General features: G+C 36.4%; 1 protein-coding gene across 2 annotated transcripts; it reads left to right on the plus strand.

Annotated features, from left to right (window-relative positions):
• Positions 1-276: 276 nt before the first annotated feature.
• On the plus strand, positions 277-18597 carry LOC103986630 (uncharacterized). Of its 2 annotated transcripts, XM_065185947.1 has the most exons (18): positions 278-856; positions 3724-3782; positions 3897-4028; positions 4198-4338; positions 5403-5459; positions 7952-8046; positions 8781-8913; positions 10616-10795; positions 12843-13036; positions 13197-13263; positions 14235-14368; positions 15138-15204; positions 16110-16172; positions 16263-16498; positions 16585-16711; positions 17123-17215; positions 17518-17718; positions 18056-18597. In XM_065185947.1, the coding sequence occupies exons 1-18, from the start codon at positions 493-495 to the stop codon at positions 18347-18349; spliced, it is 2637 nt and encodes an 878-aa protein (XP_065042019.1). In that variant the 5' UTR covers positions 278-492; the 3' UTR covers positions 18350-18597. The 2 variants fall into 2 exon arrangements, with proteins under 2 accessions (XP_065042020.1, XP_065042019.1); XM_065185948.1 differs by lacking the exon at positions 17123-17215 and having other exon boundaries at positions 277-856.
• Positions 18598-18802: the final 205 nt, after the last annotated feature.

Below are 18802 nucleotides of genomic sequence, written 5' to 3' on the forward strand. Positions count from 1 at the left end.
TCTCTTTCTTGTAGCAGAAGAAGACGCCGATACGAGGGAGGACTCGGAGATGGAGAGAAGATGGAGCCAGGGAGCCGAGAGGAAGAAGTACGTGAGGTCCAAAAAAGTGTTTTTTTAATTCATGAATTACGTAAAATGTTTTATCTGGGCCGGGAAACGTTTTCTTCGTTTCGGGGAAACGAAAAGAAGATAATAGAGTGAGGTAGACAAAAAGGGACCACGGAACCTTCCCATTTTATTCACCAGAAGAAACTGCCGAGTTGCTCCTAATTATGACATCACGAAACCAACTCCTCTTCCACCCCCCAACCACACACGCGGACACACCGTTGCCTCCTCCCTCTCATCGCGCGCGCTCTCTCTCTCTCTCATCCTCCTCTGCTTCCTACCCCCTCCCATCGACATCGTTCGCGGAAAAGATGCGACCGAGGGAGGGAGTGAGTGAGGCGAAGCCCTCAACCGTTATACCCTAAAGAATCGGATCCTCCACGGATGATGTCTTCTTGCGCCGGACTGGGCCGACCTCTCCGGGGCCGCACCGCCGTGATCGGCCACCGGAGCTCTCGCCTCCTCCTGCTCCCGGCAGCCGCGCTCCGCGGCTCTGCCCCCCGATTCCGCTGCGTCCTCGACCAGGTCGCCGCGCGGCTGGCCGCTTCCTCCCCTCCGCTCGGTTCCGTCCTCGCCGCCGGCAACGCCATCGCCGCAGCCGCAGCGGCCGCCGGAGGCTCCGGCGCGAGCCACGCTGCGGTGGGGTCGACGCTCGCGCAAGTGGCCGTCACGGCTGTCGCCATCGCCTCCGGGGCGTGCCTCTCCACCAAGGTCGATTTCTTGTGGCCCAAGGTGGAAGAAAAACCTGGTGTGGTTCCTTTCTTTCTCCTCTTATATTTTCGCCTTCTTTCTTCTTTTTCATGTTCTCAGTTGAGGCGTCGGATTTGCCGTCTTGACCTTTAGTTCGATCTTCTAGTCTTTAGAAGGTCACGGAATACGGATAGATGAATGCGTGTGATGTATCTCTTTGGTAACAGAAAATGGGAATGAAATGGTATAGTTGTGTGACTGTGGGAGGAATTTTGAGGAATCTATATCCATGTTTCATGTTATCTTGCAAATGTTTAGTTGTTCTTTTCTAGTGAATGAAGGTGAAGACAATAGGAAAAAAGAAAAAGAAAGTAAATAGATCAAGATCAAAGCAGCTGTAGCATCGGATCAAATATCCAATATCTGAACAAAATCCTTCATCGTCCATTTTATGAGCTGAAACATGTTAATTATGGATGAAAGGAACTATCTATAATGGGTCCAATTGTATTAGTGCGAAGGACTTAATAGAAGACCTAAAGGCTTTTATTGTTTACTATAATGGTTTTGTTGATTTAGTTAGTTGGGGAACATTTAAGTTTGCTTGCGCTACACTAATGTATTCAACGAGTCTATAACCTTGGTTGACAAGCTTGGGTAATCTTTGAAAATTTCATCGTAACGGGGATAGATAATTGCAATTGTTGGCTTTCAACGAGGAATTCTTATTGAGCACGAGTCATCAGCTCGCATTGGCTATGTCTCTACCCTTTGTACACATCGCCTATCGCTCCTACCGACTGAATGGTCTAGTGAAGTGTTTGGATCGAGGTGGTGGCCCGTGACGTCATGAGAAGTCCACTAAACCTTATCATTTAGAGGAAGGAGAAGTAGTAACAAGGTTTCTATAGGTGAACCTGCTGAAGGATCATTGTCGAGACCCATTGATGAGGACGACTGTGAACGCGTCAACGGATACCAGTTGGGCTTGTCTCGGCATCACCCGAATGTCGATTTGCCCTCGGGTGGGATGATGGCAGGGACAAACAACCAACCCTGGTGCGGAGAGCACTAAGGAACACAAACATTGGAGGCGGAGGGCCCTCGCTGCATATGGGAGGCTACTAAGCTGACCAATGACTTGAAGGTGCTAGCTAGTTTAGTTGGTAAAGACTTTGACAGCTTATCGTAAGGTCTTGAGCTCTAATCCCACCTTCACGATTTACCCTTTGCACAAAAAAAAGAAACATGTAAGTCTGCTTATTCTTTATCAAGAAAATAAGTTTGATTACTGTCTAGATGAGAACCTTATTTATTTGGGGTGAAATGGTGCTCGAATTGGCATGCTAGGGAAGACTCTTGGGTTGATCATTCCTAGGAGGTGATGCTGTATTCATTGGTTTGTCCAATTATAAAGAAGATTGATTCATGACTATGCCTGAAAATTTGCATTTATGATGATAGGAGATCAGCTATACAGAAGTTTGGATATGATGAATCAGTTTTGCTTTTGTTATATGGTGATCTTTACTATCAGTGATAGAGGTATGATTTTATGGAGTCAGGTAGATTAAAGAATGCACACTGGGAACAAGGAAAGGTGCCTTCTATTTATTTCTCCTCTTCTCGTTGCGAACTTTCTTGTTGATCTATCTCTCATCCACCTTGAAGTTGCCAATAACAAATCGCATACTGCAATTTGATGCACACTTATGGCTAGAGGGGAAATATAGTTCTTTGCTTGTTTATCTCCAGAGGAATTTATTACAGCAGTATCTTAGATGAGCAGAAACAATAAGGAAAGAGAAGAAAAAAAAAAAGACAGAGTAGACAAGTTTTGGCTTGTCAAAACCGACTTCCAGTCTTCTTTGAATCCTTCCAATCAGTCATGAGCTTTCATTTACAGATCATCTATTCTTGAATGCTAATTAAAACTGCAGGGTAAGAAAACATTATGGGGCAAGAATTTTTTCTTAAAGAAATCTACAATCTTGACAAAATCCTGTCTGAAATGTATTAAATTCTTTTGCATTCTGGTTAACAGCTACAATAGTCAAGTCTCTGTCTTAACTAGGGACTTAAAAGATCTCCAGTAAATGGAATATCATGTTAAAATTTTAACTGAGAATCTAGCTTAACCCAGTACAGGACTTGTCTCAAGCTAATTCTTGCTGCATTTATCTCTCATCCGTGAAGAGTGAAGAATCTCTACCAATAATTGCATTGGCCATGATCTAATCACAATATCTTGGCAGACCATGGACATTTTGATTTATTATCACATTCTCAGCAGCAATTTGTTCAGGATGCCTCATGGCAGATCACCATCCTAGTCATCTTGATTATATTTTTTAGGTTGATGACAAACACATGAAACAGCTTCATGGAAATTGAAAATTGTTTATAATCTGAAATTCTGACATGGCCTAAAACTGGACTTGATTCACACTAAGGCTCAACTGTAATTGTCCTAGATAAAAGTTTCTATGCTCTGACTTTGTAGGTGTGTTTCCCGTCATCTAACATAAGGTATTTGCTGTATTGCAGAAAATGAAACACAGTGGTCCCAATGTTGAAAATAAAAGAACTGCAGTTCCCACCTGTTTCAGTTTACTTCTTCGACAGTATCTGTGCCTTGATTCATATTATGGCCATTGCTTATGTTCTCTTTGGGTTTTCGTAATCAAGCATAGTAAATGATTTCATATGTTATAGTGAAACAAGTTTATAATGATTGTTATAGTTACTCAATGACAGGACCAAATTTCTATGTTTGTATTTGCATGGTTATAGACTATACTTTGTGATCATTGATCGCCACCATATCTTGCTTTCTTGCTTCTTTGTAATGCACTGTCTGATTCTCTTAATACTACTGTCAATATTGCCATCTAAATTTTAATATGATGAGGATTTTTAATGCAGATACTCTAATATTGGAAGGAGTAGATGTTACAGGATACCCAATCTTTAAAGATGCAAAGGTTTAGTATTCTCTTCCTAATCATCACACACACACACACACGCACACACTTTATATATATATATATATATATATATATTCTGGCTTCATGTCTACTCTTTGTTCTGTGTTCCAGGTGCAGAAGGCTATTGCATTTGCAAGCAAAGCTCACTTCGGCCAATTAAGAAAAACTGGAGAGCCTTATGTTACACATTGCATCCATACAGGAAAAATTTTAGCTGCCTTGGTTCCAATAAGTGGAAATAGAGTATATACTCCCTTGTATACTTATGTTCTTGCTTATACCTAGGTTTTTCTTGAAGGATATTTATATATAAATATACATTAAATTGTCAATCATCCTATGTTTGATTTGCATTTTGAAGTCATACAAATTTTGTCCCCTAAAAACCAAAATAAATATAATCTTATTGCAGGCAGTAAACACAGTTGTAGCTGGGATACTTCATGATGTGACTGATGACACATTAGAAAACCTCAGTACAATCAAGGAAGAGTTTGGTGATGATGTGGCACATTTAGTTGCTGGTGTATCAAAATTAAGCTATATAAACCAGGTATGCCATTATATTTTTGTTAAGCTATATAAGCCGTGCAATTTTGCCTGTGAAACAAGGTTTACCATCTATGAGCTGACTGATATGAAGTTATACACAGTGGCAAGTCTACTGCTCAGTCCGAGTGTTGATTCTCTTTTTTTTTCTTTTTCATTTTAGATGCTCGACAGCTATTCAGTTGTGCTTCTCTTTTTTCTGCTGCTTCTCTCTCTCATCCTCTGCCACTTACTCCTCTTCTTCTCCTCCTCCTCCTCGTCTTCGTCTATGTTGCTGCCTATCGTATGTGTTGTCACCACCTCCCCCCCGGTTCTCTCTCTAGTGGTTCAAGCAGCATCAACCCATACTATCATTTGGTACACTGTACAGGATCAGCACTGTATCGGTTCGGTCATTGACTGATATTGATATCAGACTTAAATTATAATCATTGGTACACACTAACTCATATATTAGACACTACAAGAACTTGTAACATAATCTGACTTTAATTTAGTCAGATAGCAATTGGTTCATTTCATGAACATCTGATTGTGGTGAAGGTTCTGTTGGGTCTGGAATGGAGAGCTACTAATTACTGGTTTTTTAGATGATGTCTTGGATGCCTTCAGTTTATATAAGGCTTTCTTTAAGCTGGCAAGGGACAAGTGTTAAGCATTTTTAATGAAGTCAATTCTTGTTTTGGAATCCCTAAAGTATGGATACTGAGATCCAGTCGACCAAAGTTATTCTCCTGCAATGCACATCATATGTACTATTTCTTCCGACACATGTACAACTTGTTTTTGAATGATACATTGATACTTAAACATCCTATGTAGACACTGTCATATGAAAATCTTTCATCTTTTACTGTGATGTCTGAACTTTTCATATCACCTAGCAGCAATTTGACAAAATGAAAAATATCTGAACCAATAGGCAATATAAAGTGCATCAGTCTTTTTATGCTGGGATTGTACTTGTGACTGTGACAGTATGCAGCTAATTTTTCTTGGTAACCCTGTGTCTGAGAACAACATCTATGTCTTAATTTCTTGCTTATGATCAACAATTGCACTGTGCAGCTGTTACGAAGACATAGGCGTGAAAGTGTAAACCAAACTACCCTTGGTTCTGAAGAGGTAATATGTTCTTCTCTTATATAGATATATATCTTACCCACGGAGCATGAAACTTAAATTCTGGGATTTTATTTGATATTCATGTAAAACTTTTTATTATGTAGCATTATGTGTGTATATATTTTAGTATCATAAAATGTTTGCATTTTAAGACACCAATAAATGTTCATGTATAATTACAAATTTCATCGATTACCTTGGTCGTTTGAGTTATTTTCTTAAGTACTTTTCTTCAGCATATTAAGATGCTCTTTTCTAGAGGTTGAGAAATGATTTACGTATTTTTTCTTTGATATCTATCTCTAAGCCAGATTTCTAAGTTGAAGTTAGCATATTGGACTTTTCCTGCTAAAAAAGAAAGCATGTCGTTGTAAACCACACCCTACATTCTCTCATTTCCTATCAGATCTGGCTGTTGTTTTCTATTTTACTTCTCTTATAATGTCACCAAATTTCACGAGCACTGCTCTCTTTTCCAACATCATGGACCTCTTGGTCCTTGAGATGGCTATCATCACTCTCTTTATGCACTAGTTTAATGTCCTTACATGAAATCTTAAATAGTCTTAACAAATTTGTTATCTTATGATTTTTCCTGAAACATTTATTATTATGAGGCCTTTTTGTATCGAAATTATAACTGAGGTTCTGTTGGGCCACCTAACATTATTATATTTAAGAATTTTTTTCCTTTTTTGACTCGTCCTTTTAAGTTACATCATATGCAAGGAGGTGCACAAGTTTATCTAGCTTATTTTGGTTTGAATTTTCATTAACTAAAGAAAATTAAAATTGGCCACAGCAGATGTTTTTCTGCTGAAGAACAAGTACAGAGCATAGTGATAAAGTTTTGTAGACCGATAAGGACTAGGTTTGTACTTTGTGCTGAAATTGGAACTATATTTTGAGACATCCTGGCTTCATTCTTGATTATTTCTAGATTTCAGGCATAACAAACTTAAAGATGATTTAGTGATGTTCCTTTTTACTATTTCATTCTTCCTTTTACTTATCCAAACCAGGTTCTTTGAAAATTTATAGATAATGAGACATCTCTAGGTTGTCAACAAATGCCAAAATGACACGTTAAGCTTAGAATTTGTTTCAGGTATCATTTGACTATTCCTCATGAAGTGTTAAAAGATATAATTAAAGTCCAAGAATGTACTGGACAATTTAATGGAGCGTGATATTTCTAAGACATATTCTTGATATGCTAACCAAAGTAAAGTTTGCAAGGTTTACTAGTAACTGCTTGTAGTGATGTGAAGATTACTTATAAGAAACAAAGTGACCATTTTGGGACCACTGATTTCTACCAAATGCAACATAATAACCATTTGTCTTTTTCCTGTGATTGCTTGATCCATGTCCCTGATTTTCTTGCACTTGTCTAATTAGACAACATCAAGGTGCACACATAGTAACCCATTGATGCATGTCCAATTCAGCTGCATCGTAGGTCTGCGTTTTTCGAGAGTTCCATAAATAAAAGTTTGTCAATTGAAAGAAAAAGAAGAAGAAAGACATGATATAATTTCTTATAAGAACAGAAAGTGTCTGTGGGCAGTACCTTATCTTATTTCTTCTTTTACTATTCCTTTTCCTTGTATCAACCCCCTTTTGTTATTTGTTATATCTGTTGATCCTGTTTGTTCTTTACTTGTTCAGCGTCTATATCAATCGATAGGGCATACTTTTGGTCTATCCATTCAATAGAATGATTTTTCTCACATGAATATTGAACACTTACATAATCAACTAAATGTACTCAGGGGTTATCTGAGATTGCATGGTAAATCTTTTATCTTGTATGATAAACTTTTTCAAGTTATATAAGCCAAATGTTACCTTTTTTTTTACCTTTTCATATCTTGAAAATAAAATTTGCTGCATAATACTGTAAGCTACATTTGCCTTATGTTATATGCCATCAGCATGTGGCATGCTACCCATCAATTTTTGTAGGAGGCTAGGAGCTAATTTCTCACTAACTTTTATTCTATACTTTCTTTCATGCTTTGACTTTTAAAAGCAAATGCTGCACAGAACTACAATTTTTCTTGGTATTCTTAAATCCATGTATCTTATCATGACACACCAACAAGTTACAATACTAGACATTTCAGTTTATTATAATGTTGTGTTCTACGACTATTGCATTGTACATTATGATGTTGAATATGATGTGGTTATCCTATTTTTAGTTTTTCCTAACTGGGCACTCAGTGTCGTGGTCTAGGTTACTCTAGAAGTAAGAAAAAGCTTCCATGAGTTCTCACACGTGTAAATGCATACGGACAACAAAAAAGAAAAACAGAAAGCAAAAAGAAAACAAACTATCTTGTGAATTAACTGGATCATGGTACGAAATGTTGCTTGATTTTATTATCCACATCTATGACTGACTTCACATTTGAAAATATATGTTGACAGACATCACTTAAATTAATGTTTTATTAATATCTTGAAAGTTTTAACCTGCTCTGTAGGCAAATAACCTAAGAGTTATGCTTTTGGGGATGGTTGATGACCCTCGTGTTGTTCTCATCAAGCTGGCAGATCGTTTGCATAATATGCGGACAATGTAAGTTTGCTGGGTGTTACTGCTAGATCTTTCTTTCTCATAGCTGTTTGTTTTATAATATGTGGATGATTTCATCAGATCGTCAGTTTCTCTTTGTCCATCTGGAGTTTAAAAGTATTGAACCATATTACTTACAGAAATCATATTGTTCAAGTAGTTATGGAATTGGTATATATATTTGCCTGAATGTGCATATGAAATGGCTTGATTTAGTTGTAAAATCTTAAGATGATATAAGATGTGTCTTGCGAAGTTTTCCATTTTCTCCAGTTGAGGTTATCACACATACATTTGGCAGTTTTGACCAGTTGTTGGAAAAAAAAGAAGCATGTTTTATTTGGTCAAAAAGGGACACCAATCTACTGGGTGCATCTATTTTTGAATCATGAGTTGGTGCATATAATCCGTATTGTTACATTTACAAGGAACCTATTCTTGCTTTAGTAACCCAATCTATGTTTTGAGAGGAACTAAATAATTTTCAAGAACCAGGTTCTCATTCTAAAGTCACTTTGTTTAGCTTTTCAATATTCTGATGTTTAAACTTTGAAGTACATTTGTATTTGTTCTATTTCTGATTTGTCTTAAAGTCTTTTCCTTGACTATCATGGATACTAGCTTGAAATATTAATTCGGTAAGCCAAATGATGGTACAATCTTTTCAGTGTCTGAACTATCATAAGGAATGCTTCTTGATATACTTAAATTTCTCAGTTTTTTGTCAATTCCTTCAGCTATGCTTTATCATTGCCCAAAGCTCAGGCAGTGGCTCAGGAGACATTGGCAGTTTGGTGTTCTCTTGCTTCTAGATTAGGTGTTTGGGCTTTAAAATCAGAACTGGAAGATTTGTGCTTTGCAGTCCTTCAGGTCTGTTTCCAGTGTCTTTCTGATATGGACTTGCAGAAACTATTGAAAAAAAAATGAAAAGATTTCCTAGTTGATCAACATTCAGGATTATTTGTTGCTCAATTGTCATGCTTTTTTTTTCATATTTAATGGCAAAAACTGTTAGTCATTCTGAAGCATTCAGTTCTCTCAATTTGTCCCACCCACTGTGTTCTCATTCAGAAGCATTAACTGCTAGTCGTCTTGTCTAATGTAAGTAAATAACATGGTTAATCTGTTAGCTATTTCTCACTAGGAAAACTTGCACTTGGCTGATAGCCTAATATCCTTTATTTCTTTTCTATTTGTACCATGGCAATTTGGATGATATGATGACAAGAAATTAAACCCATGTGTTTGTTGAAGAGATTGATATGGTAGAACCACAAATTATCCACTTCGAGAGTGAAATATAATATTTATCGTGTTTGTGATTGCTTACACCATGTACTGTTCATTAGAGAACTGCACAATAACATGTTTGAAGGTTCGATGTGGCCTTGTCATACATGTCAGTGCAGTACAGACATTAGAGTCCATGCGGCTGGCATAATGACATTACAGTAGGAAGTAGGGTAAAAAGAGTAGGGAGAGAAGAAAGGATACAAAAAGAAACTTTATGCAAGATTACAATATGCAATATTACACCCAAGGTTCACCGTACTATCCACTCGGTACAAGTGGTACATACTGGTCCGATAGTAGACTGGTATAGGCAGTAAATTGGTACACCCCCATGTGCCATGTATTAGTATATTCGGCACGGTTAGGTACAGTTCGGTACGTATCATCCCGATAGCTGGTCAGTACATCGGTATTAAGACGAACCATGATTACACCTACAAATAGAGAGGTTGTTTCTATGACTAAACCCTATTAATCTATGTTACAAGGAGCAACCTATCTTGTTCCAAGGCTTATCCTCAACTAGAACCTCATTGGTTATTAACAAAATTTTGTTTTTTCCTTCTAATATCCTGTTCTGCAAACATTGGTACTAAATATTTTTTTCTTCTTAATCAAGCTGCAACTAGTTTTATGACAAAATTGCTGAAATGACAATGAGTCTAGAAGAGTAAATTGGAACTTCTTGGTCAACTACTGCTAGATAATAAGCTTGCACTGAAAAATGAATCCAATTTGAAGAGTAAACATTAACAATATTGTTATATTCCCTACATGGAAAGACAAAATAGCTGATACAGCATCAATTTCCAAGCAATATGAAGCAAGTAGCACAACATGCTTACTCTTTGCAGGGCAAGGTAAGGCATCACACTATTTTACTAACCACTGCCATGAATAACAGTACGGAGTTCCTCTTTCTGGAAGTTAACAATTGATCATCATCTTTATGTGTGCTTTGAAGTGCTTGTTTGGAAATAATTGTCTTCTTTTTCAGCCAAAAAGATCTACAATATAAAAAATTTTCTTTATCTTGTATTCATATGCAAACTAATACCTGCAGATGCAGGAGCAATTGTTATACTTCCTGAATTAGGTTAGCTTGCTCTGTCTGACTCTCTCTCCTGCATTATAATTTTTAGCTGTATGAGTAGTGATAGGCAAGAGAAACCTTGCTGTCATTTAGCTGTGTAAATTTCACTTTGACATAGTTTATTAGTAACTCTTAAACTTACATGCAATTTTCTTCAGTTTAACATTCATGTTGAATCTTTTGCAGCCACGGGTGTTTAGGATAATCCGAGCTGAGCTTGCTTCCATGTGGGCTCCAAATAACAAGATTCGTAATTTTAGGAGAGTGTCTATGAAGGCTGGCCTTCTAACCCCATCAAAAGATGATGGTATAATATTTCATGATGGTTGGCCTATCAGAAACAATGAAGAAAGAGAAAATATGAGAGTGAGTATGATTTGCAAGAATTTCTATGGTTTGGTTGCAGTGTTTCAAATTAACAACTAGGACCTTCAAGCTAAGTTTTACTTATATGACATGTGCTGGGTGTAGCTACTAAGATACTATTGTAAAGAGTAATACAAAGCTAAAACGAAAAATAAATAGTTCAATGACTTGAAATTTTCTTCGAAACAACAGATGTTCCCTCTTCTATATTTTAGTGAGTGGATCCTCAATATTTAGGACATGTTATGTAATTTGCATTTTTTAAATGAAGAAAACAATATTTTAGCTGCAAGAAAATGATTTGTGTCATTTAACAACTCTGGAAGCATGTTATACCCAAAGTTCTAAGGAAATTGAAAAGCTTAGTTCATAAATAAAAACAAATATTGCAGCAGTTTGAGATTTTAGTGTCAAGCAAATTGAACAATGTAGATAATGAAACACAATACTAATCTAATAGCAGCTGAAGGAAGTAAATCAGAGGTTCCTCATGTCATGGCTTGGGATGTTAGGTCGTGAATGATGCAAAGATAACTAAGCCGATGAGATCAACAAATACAACTCTTTTAGCATGCTGCTGCGAGTTACTTTTATGTGGACCTATAATACAACCATAGAAAAAGATATGTCAAGATAGTTGACGACTAGATGATCTGCAGGATGCAAACACTTGAGTGAGAGAACAACCTTGAGTTTGGGGTTCCTTTGTCATCTTTTAATTAAATGCATAAATGGTTATGCTGATCCATGGACAACTGCAATGCTGCACTATATCATATCAGTGATATCTCAGCAGTTTACATGTGTGCAAACCCATGTATTGGCCATAATTAATTATTCTCTACTTAATCATGGGTACCTTTCTCAGTCTAGTATGGGCCACTATGAAGTAGCACAGATGTCTTTTTGCTGAATTGCCTTGGCACTTTGCTGGGTTCCTCATCAGCATGTCATGCCTGGTATCTTACTAGAAAATCAAGGACCTTCATGTTTTTACATGCATGCAAATGCTCAATTATGTGGTTCTGATTCTCCTGAGGAGGATGTAAAAGAAATTCCAAAAATGTTAGTATTCTCCTTAAGTCAAATGACACAAAACATGTCCTAAGCATTTCTGGAGAAGGTAGCACAAACATGGTAGACCAGACCTATCTCTATGTATTTTTGGATGTTTATTTTGCTACAATATGCTGATACTTTAAGCAAGGAAAGCTTTCACAAAAGTTTAGATTCATAGTGAGGTCAGAGGTGAACCACAGGGCTCCTGATTTTTCTTAAAATTTTGAAAATCTGAAACAGAACATGTAAAATGGGGTTAATAGCAATTGGGACCATGAAACAATGAGCAGCACCAAAGGTACATATGAGTGTTCAATGGTAAATTAACAGCTTAATTTACTACAGGGAGAGAACTCCAAGTCATCTTTGAAAATTTTAGACGAATTTCCTTGCATATGACACAATAAGTAAAGTACATCTTGTTCACATAACACAAGCATTTTTATTTGGTACATATGCCTCAACCTTCTATAGGCTTTATCCATGAGGCTTGAGTTAGTATGTGATATGTTTCTAAATGAGGTAAAATGAGCATCAAAATTTATCTTTTTTTATAAACGGTGTCAATTAAAATTTTCTAATTATCTTCTGGACAGTTAGGACAAAAGACTAATATTCTATTTAATCTCCTGTATCCTACAATTAAAATGTATAGTTGCTTCATGAGTTCATACTAATTCAGGCAATTATAATTTGATGATAAGTTGTTTTTCCTTATTTTACAATTAAGTGAATAAGTGGTTATATTTATATAAAAGTGCTTACTTAATCTATTCTGGTTTAAACCTTCTCAATTTCTTAGTTGACAATGTTTGGAGGACTTATTTTAACAAATATTAACAATTTAGTTGAAAATAAAGGACAAATTTGATCTCACTGCTCATAGGTAGAATTACCAATATACTCTTCAATTTCTTTTGAAATGTGACGTCTCTCACTTTTTGCAATAACTTAATTGCTAATATTTCTGGTTATTGTTTATCTGCAGGATCTTTTACAGGCTGTATTGCCATTTGATTTGTTTCTGGACCGGAAGAAGCGCACTAACTTTCTTAGTAATCTTAGTAAATGCTCAGAATCACATGAAACAAAGCCTAAGGTTTTCAGTGATGCAGTTATCGCACTAGCATCTTTAGCAATTTGTGAGGAAGCACTTGAAAGAGAGTTACACATATCAACCTCGTAAGATTGTATTATCCTTTTCTGATTTTGCCTTATGATCAACTGGTTCTTTTATGGGTATATTTATCATTCTTCTAGTTCATGCTTGTGGGCAGATATTCTCATATTTATTACCTTAGAATCAGTTATAAGTTTTATAATAACATTTTCTACTGCTCAGCTACATACCAGGGATGGAAGTCTCTCTCTGTAGTCGGCTGAAAAGCTTGTACAGTATCTATTGCAAGGTATATCCAAGTTTCATTCAGTAAATTTAATTAATCACATTCATCTTTTTTTACTTATTCAAATATGCTTGAGACATGCCTGGTACATAGAGATATACATATATGTTTATGTTTACATATATTCCTTGAGAAATGAAAAAGTATTTTGAAGGAGACCAACGTGAAGGAAATTCTTATGGAACCAACATGAAACATATTATTTTGACAAATGTCAATAACTTGAAATTACAGAAACCCTGAATGACAAAGTATCCAGACAAACAAATGGCTAAAGGAAACACTAACAGTATTCCAGTGACAATTCTATGGTTTAAGCCATTGTCAGGATTGATTGATGTCTTAGAATTACTTTCTATATGTGTTGTATGATATATCCTGCTTTGGAAATGTCACAATTCACTAACATTTGGGTAAAATAGAAAAATATCCAATCTAAGGATGTACTGATGTCATAAAATTGTTGAATCAGTGCCTTATATAATTTGTCTCCCTACTCCAGATAGTTGGAATAATCACCTAAACCTGATTTTTCTTGCAAGAATGACTGTGCAAATACCCTTAATAAGTTTTGAATTAAAATGACCTTATTATAACTTATACCCCCATGTGTATCGATTCTCATTTAGTTGTGCAATGCATGTGTATTATTAATATAATTTGTAGGTAAAAAACATCTTCAAAATGGCTGTATTAGGATAACATTTAATGTTCTTGTTTCTTCTATTTCTTATGCATGTCAAAAGTGTTTTGATATATGAACAGAATTTTGTTTTATCCTTGTGCAAACCATCAAATTTCCATGAGGATCTCTAAGTTGACAAAGTTGTGCATTCTTTCAATTGTCTTGGAAAACATGACCTATGTAACTGCTAGGATGAAGTGTATAATAGCTATCTAATGAATTGGGTTCTCATATATGTTTCTTTTTGTATTAGAATATGCTTATCATTTTCTTCCTATGTTTTGAAAAGATGAAACGCAAAGGTGTTGGCATTAGGAAAATTTATGATGCTCGTGCACTAAGGGTGATTATTGGGGATAAGAATGGAAAACTACACGGACCTGCTGTAAAGAACTGCTACTGTCTTCTTGACATTATACACAAGTAAGATTTCTGGTTACTTGTAAGCTGAACCAACTTTTTTATTGTGGGTAATGTCAAACATTTCAGAACTCCTAAAAGAAAATTTATTATTTGAGGTCCTTTACAGCAATCTAGAGGCCCCATTTATTTGGGGTTGGCTAGATTGATATTTCCATCATCTAGTTTTTTTAGGGTGAGATCACTAGTCAAATTAAGAGCCATTAGTTTCTTTACTTTTCTAGTAATGTTTCCTTAGATGTTCCTTTAACTATCCTCTTAGATAATCTGAATTGATTGATTTCGCTTGGTAGTTGATGCATTGTTAATTGTTTGAGCAAGTAAATAGGATGTATAGTAGATTTTCCTACTATAGATCATTAATCTGCAGGAAATTCAGTAAAGAAATTCTGCCTTCCATCCCATCTACTTTCTGTTCCTATAGGCCTTTCACCAGCCTTTCGTGGGAGCCCACATGGTTTGTTGTTTCAACCTACCATGCAGGCCCCAAACCATAGAGCTATGAGAGGCCAAGGATGAGTTTTGGGAGGGAATGCTCGTGATGTGAGACATTGTTCTCTTAGAAATATCATTGTGGTATGTTTGTCTTTATAGGTTGACCCTCTTCCAAAATTTGAACTGATATTGCATGTTTTTTAGTATTCTAGAAACAATGCTGCAGAGTGCTACCAACTAATGATTAAAGTGTCAAAGTATGTGAGGGTTGTCCAGTAAAATGTTAATCAGTGAGATTGTTGATTGTTGCTTTGTTGAATTTGCTACCTGCTTGCAGGCTCTGGACCCCAATTGATGGAGAATTTGATGACTATATTGTAAATCCGAAGCCTAGTGGTTATCAGGTAAATATTGTTGCATGATTAGTCATGCTAATACAATGTGGAATCAATTAACTGCATTTTGATGGTACCTCTTAACGGGCATTAGAGATCTCTTAGGCCACACGTTCTAGTTGGCATGAACTTGTTTAAATGGTGATAGCTTTGTCCATTTTATTTGGTATGTTTTACAATATCACAAATTGTGTAATGCCATGTCAAATAGTCTTAAATGTCAAGATATCTGCACATATACTGTGCTTCCAAACTGAATTTATCATAAACTTTGCACTTTGATAAACACAAAGAGCTTAGATATCTAAGATAAACTAAGGTGAGATGAGGCTGGAATAGTGGTACATTATCTAAGAGGACTAGGGACATGCATAATCAAGAACCTTAAAAGGGAATTGCAGTTCTCGAGTGGACAAGTAGTTTGGCTAGATAAAAAGGCAAGCCTGGGAGGAGACATCAGTAGCGGATTGGTCTTTATCGTACAAGACCTAGAAAATGGAAATATTGATGAATAGTCCAGTCTAACTATTTGGAGGTAAAGTAGTTCATTTTGTGTGAGAATTCTAGTTGTGAAAATATTTGTTTCTTTTCCTAAGCTGAAGAGCATGTCAGTATGACCAGTTAATTTACTTTATCAGGTGCAGTTGTTTGGGCATATCACTTGATGCATTTACTCTATTTTGTTGATCTTTGAGAGTGCGAAACTGGACTTGCTTTGTAATATTAGATTTTCTTCATTAGAAATTCTGATTAGGTTCATTCATATGTTTTAAATTTAAACTTCATGCATGTAGGTTTTCATTGGCATCAAATTGTATATGTGAGGTAGTTGGCTGGTTGACTAGGTCTCCCAGTTCTCTTCCCAGTTCTACTTTTTTCTTCTTATGCTGTTATTCTTCATTCATTTCTTGCAGTCGCTCCATACTGCAGTGCAGGGTCCTGATAACTCACCTTTGGAGGTGCAAATAAGAACACAGGTACAGCACTTATCAAAGCATTAATTATGAACATCATGTAGTTATAATTCTAGATTTGTGCTAATACTGACACACCATTTTCCTATCTAGCGGATGCATGACCATGCAGAATATGGACTTGCTGCTCATTGGTTATACAAGGAGAACGAGGTTGACTATACAAGTCCTAGTGATTCTGTAGCTAATGTCTCTCCCTATCAATCAAATATTTTGGAGGATGAGGTGTATACTCAAGATGAGAGCCCCTGGAAATACAGTTCCATTAAAGTGGGACACCCTGTCCTTAGGGTGGAGGGAAGTCAATTACTTGCAGCAGTCATTGTCAGGTTCGGTATCTGTTGTAACTTAATTTATTTATTAACATTACTAGGTTCTTATGTCTAATGCTATCATGTAAACATGGCTAATCCAGGGTAGATCATGATAAAAGGGAGCTACTTGTTGCTGTGAGCTTTCTTGAAGCTTCTGAAGCCGTTGCAGATATAAGATCTTCTTCTCAATTGAAGCGTTGGGAAATTTATGCTAGACTCTATAAGAAGGTAATTATGTTACTCTTGCAGATTATTTATTCGATTTATATATTTTGTTTTAAACGATCAAAATATACATTGTGGTATATGATATTGATAGATTAACAAAAGTTGCTCTTTCAAATTCAATCATCTTGGCTGTGAGGGTTGTCTGAATGCTACCCCTTTCTATTCTCATGACAACATTTATTATGTCAAAATAACAATCAAAGTTCTTGTGAAAGATCATATAACAACATTTAATTATCTTTTTTCTTTTTCTTGAATAAGAATAGTCCATTGTTGAAATTGCTAATCTATTGGTCAGTGACATTTGCCTTTCGATTGCCATTCTTTAATGTAATTGGGTTTTGCTGTGATGTACGTCTTTTGCTTCTGTTGTTAGTTTTCTTTCCCTAAAACTTTAAGTTGGTTGTTTAGGCTTCCGAACAGTGGTGGTTCGCACCAGGACATGGGGACTGGTGTACATGCCTGGAGAAGTATACATTATGCCGAGATGGGATATTTCATAAGGTGGAAGTCACACTACATCTGATTTTATTAAGAAGTGTCACTAAAGCCAACTCCCACAAGTAATATTGTTAAAAATCAATATGGCAATTTTCTTTAGTCTCAAGCATTTGAATATCTCTCACTTCTTTACTGCCACTCCTTGCATTGGAAAAGGACAAGTTTCCTTCAAATGACAGAGAGGCAAAAGAACAAAGCTAAAACTTGAATGATAAATTAATTTTAGTTATCCACCAGGATGAAATTGCATATTCATTTCCAAGCTAACAGTTTGATTATTGTAAGACTTGCTTTTTCTTGTCCAGCAAGACCAATTTCAACGACTATTACCTACCTTCATCCAAGTAATAGATCTAAAGGAGGAGGACGAAGCTGAGTATTGGATGGTCGTTTCTGCTGTATTTGAGGGGAAACAAATCCTTGCTGTTCCATCTGGTTCAAACTACTCAGAGAAAACCCTCTACTCTGGTAGCTATGCTCCTGCGGATGATGGCATCACCAACAAGGTTAGAATTTTTATCAACTCAATATTTTGGAGCTTGCTTTTCATTCGGGCAACTAGATTATTTGGAACAAACTAAACATGCAAATCTGAGGTAGCAAGCAATCACATCTTAGTAATCTGTCCATTTTGTAATATCACCAACACTCCTGCCCCATTTCATGATTACCTTTGACGGTCGTATGATTTTACACCCAACTGGATTTGTCAGCACTGTGATAATTGTTCTAGCAGGAAAGAGCCAGCCGGATAACACTGCATTTTTTTTTTTCCATGTTCATTTTACCCATACAACTGCTCATGTATCACAAAGTTCTCATGGAGATTATTTTTCAATAAAGGTGCATTTCCTGAGGACAATGCTTCAGTGGGAAGAGCAGATCTTGCTCGGAGCATCGTCAAGAGAACGAAAGCATCAATCGAGCTTGTACGGAGGATCTAATTCTGTTGGTCTTGGTGAGGTGGTGGTTATACGTTGGCCGCATGGTGAAATAATGAGAATGAAATCTGGTACCACTGCCGCCGATGCTGCTAGAAGAATAGGCCAGGATGGAAAGCTTGTCTGGGTAAATGGACAGCTTGTGTTACCACAAACCCAGCTCAAGGATGGTGATATAATTGAAGTGAGGGTGTGAACCTAAGTTGCATGCGACGGGCAGATTAAGAAGATGGTTGGGCAGGTCGTGGGATAGTTATTATTCGTCGATGTTGCATTACGTTAGTTCCGCAGAGATGGAGCTCTTTGTACAGAATTCTTTTCAAGAAGATCAAAGCTTGATTACATTCCATAGAAATATACATATCATAATCCAGCAATCAATGTATCTTGTGGCATTTAGTTGCTTCTTACCAATCAGATAGCATTGGATGGGATTTGGTTCCATTGTGATACTGGATTATTATTTATCATTAGCCTGATTGACAATTGACCACGGGATACTATCGTGGGCTCTTCTATGTAGGTGGATTCGTTCTCAGTCCAATTCAACTTTAAAATAGGAGTGGGTCAGTAACCTTATGAGCATAAAAATCAATCTTATGTTACTATTATATAAAAAAAAATTAATATTAAATTTTAAAGTTAAATA

The sequence above is a fragment of the Musa acuminata genome, chromosome BXJ1-6, assembly GCF_036884655.1.
Source record: "Musa acuminata AAA Group cultivar baxijiao chromosome BXJ1-6, Cavendish_Baxijiao_AAA, whole genome shotgun sequence".
Classification (NCBI taxonomy): Eukaryota; Viridiplantae; Streptophyta; class Magnoliopsida; order Zingiberales; family Musaceae; genus Musa; species Musa acuminata.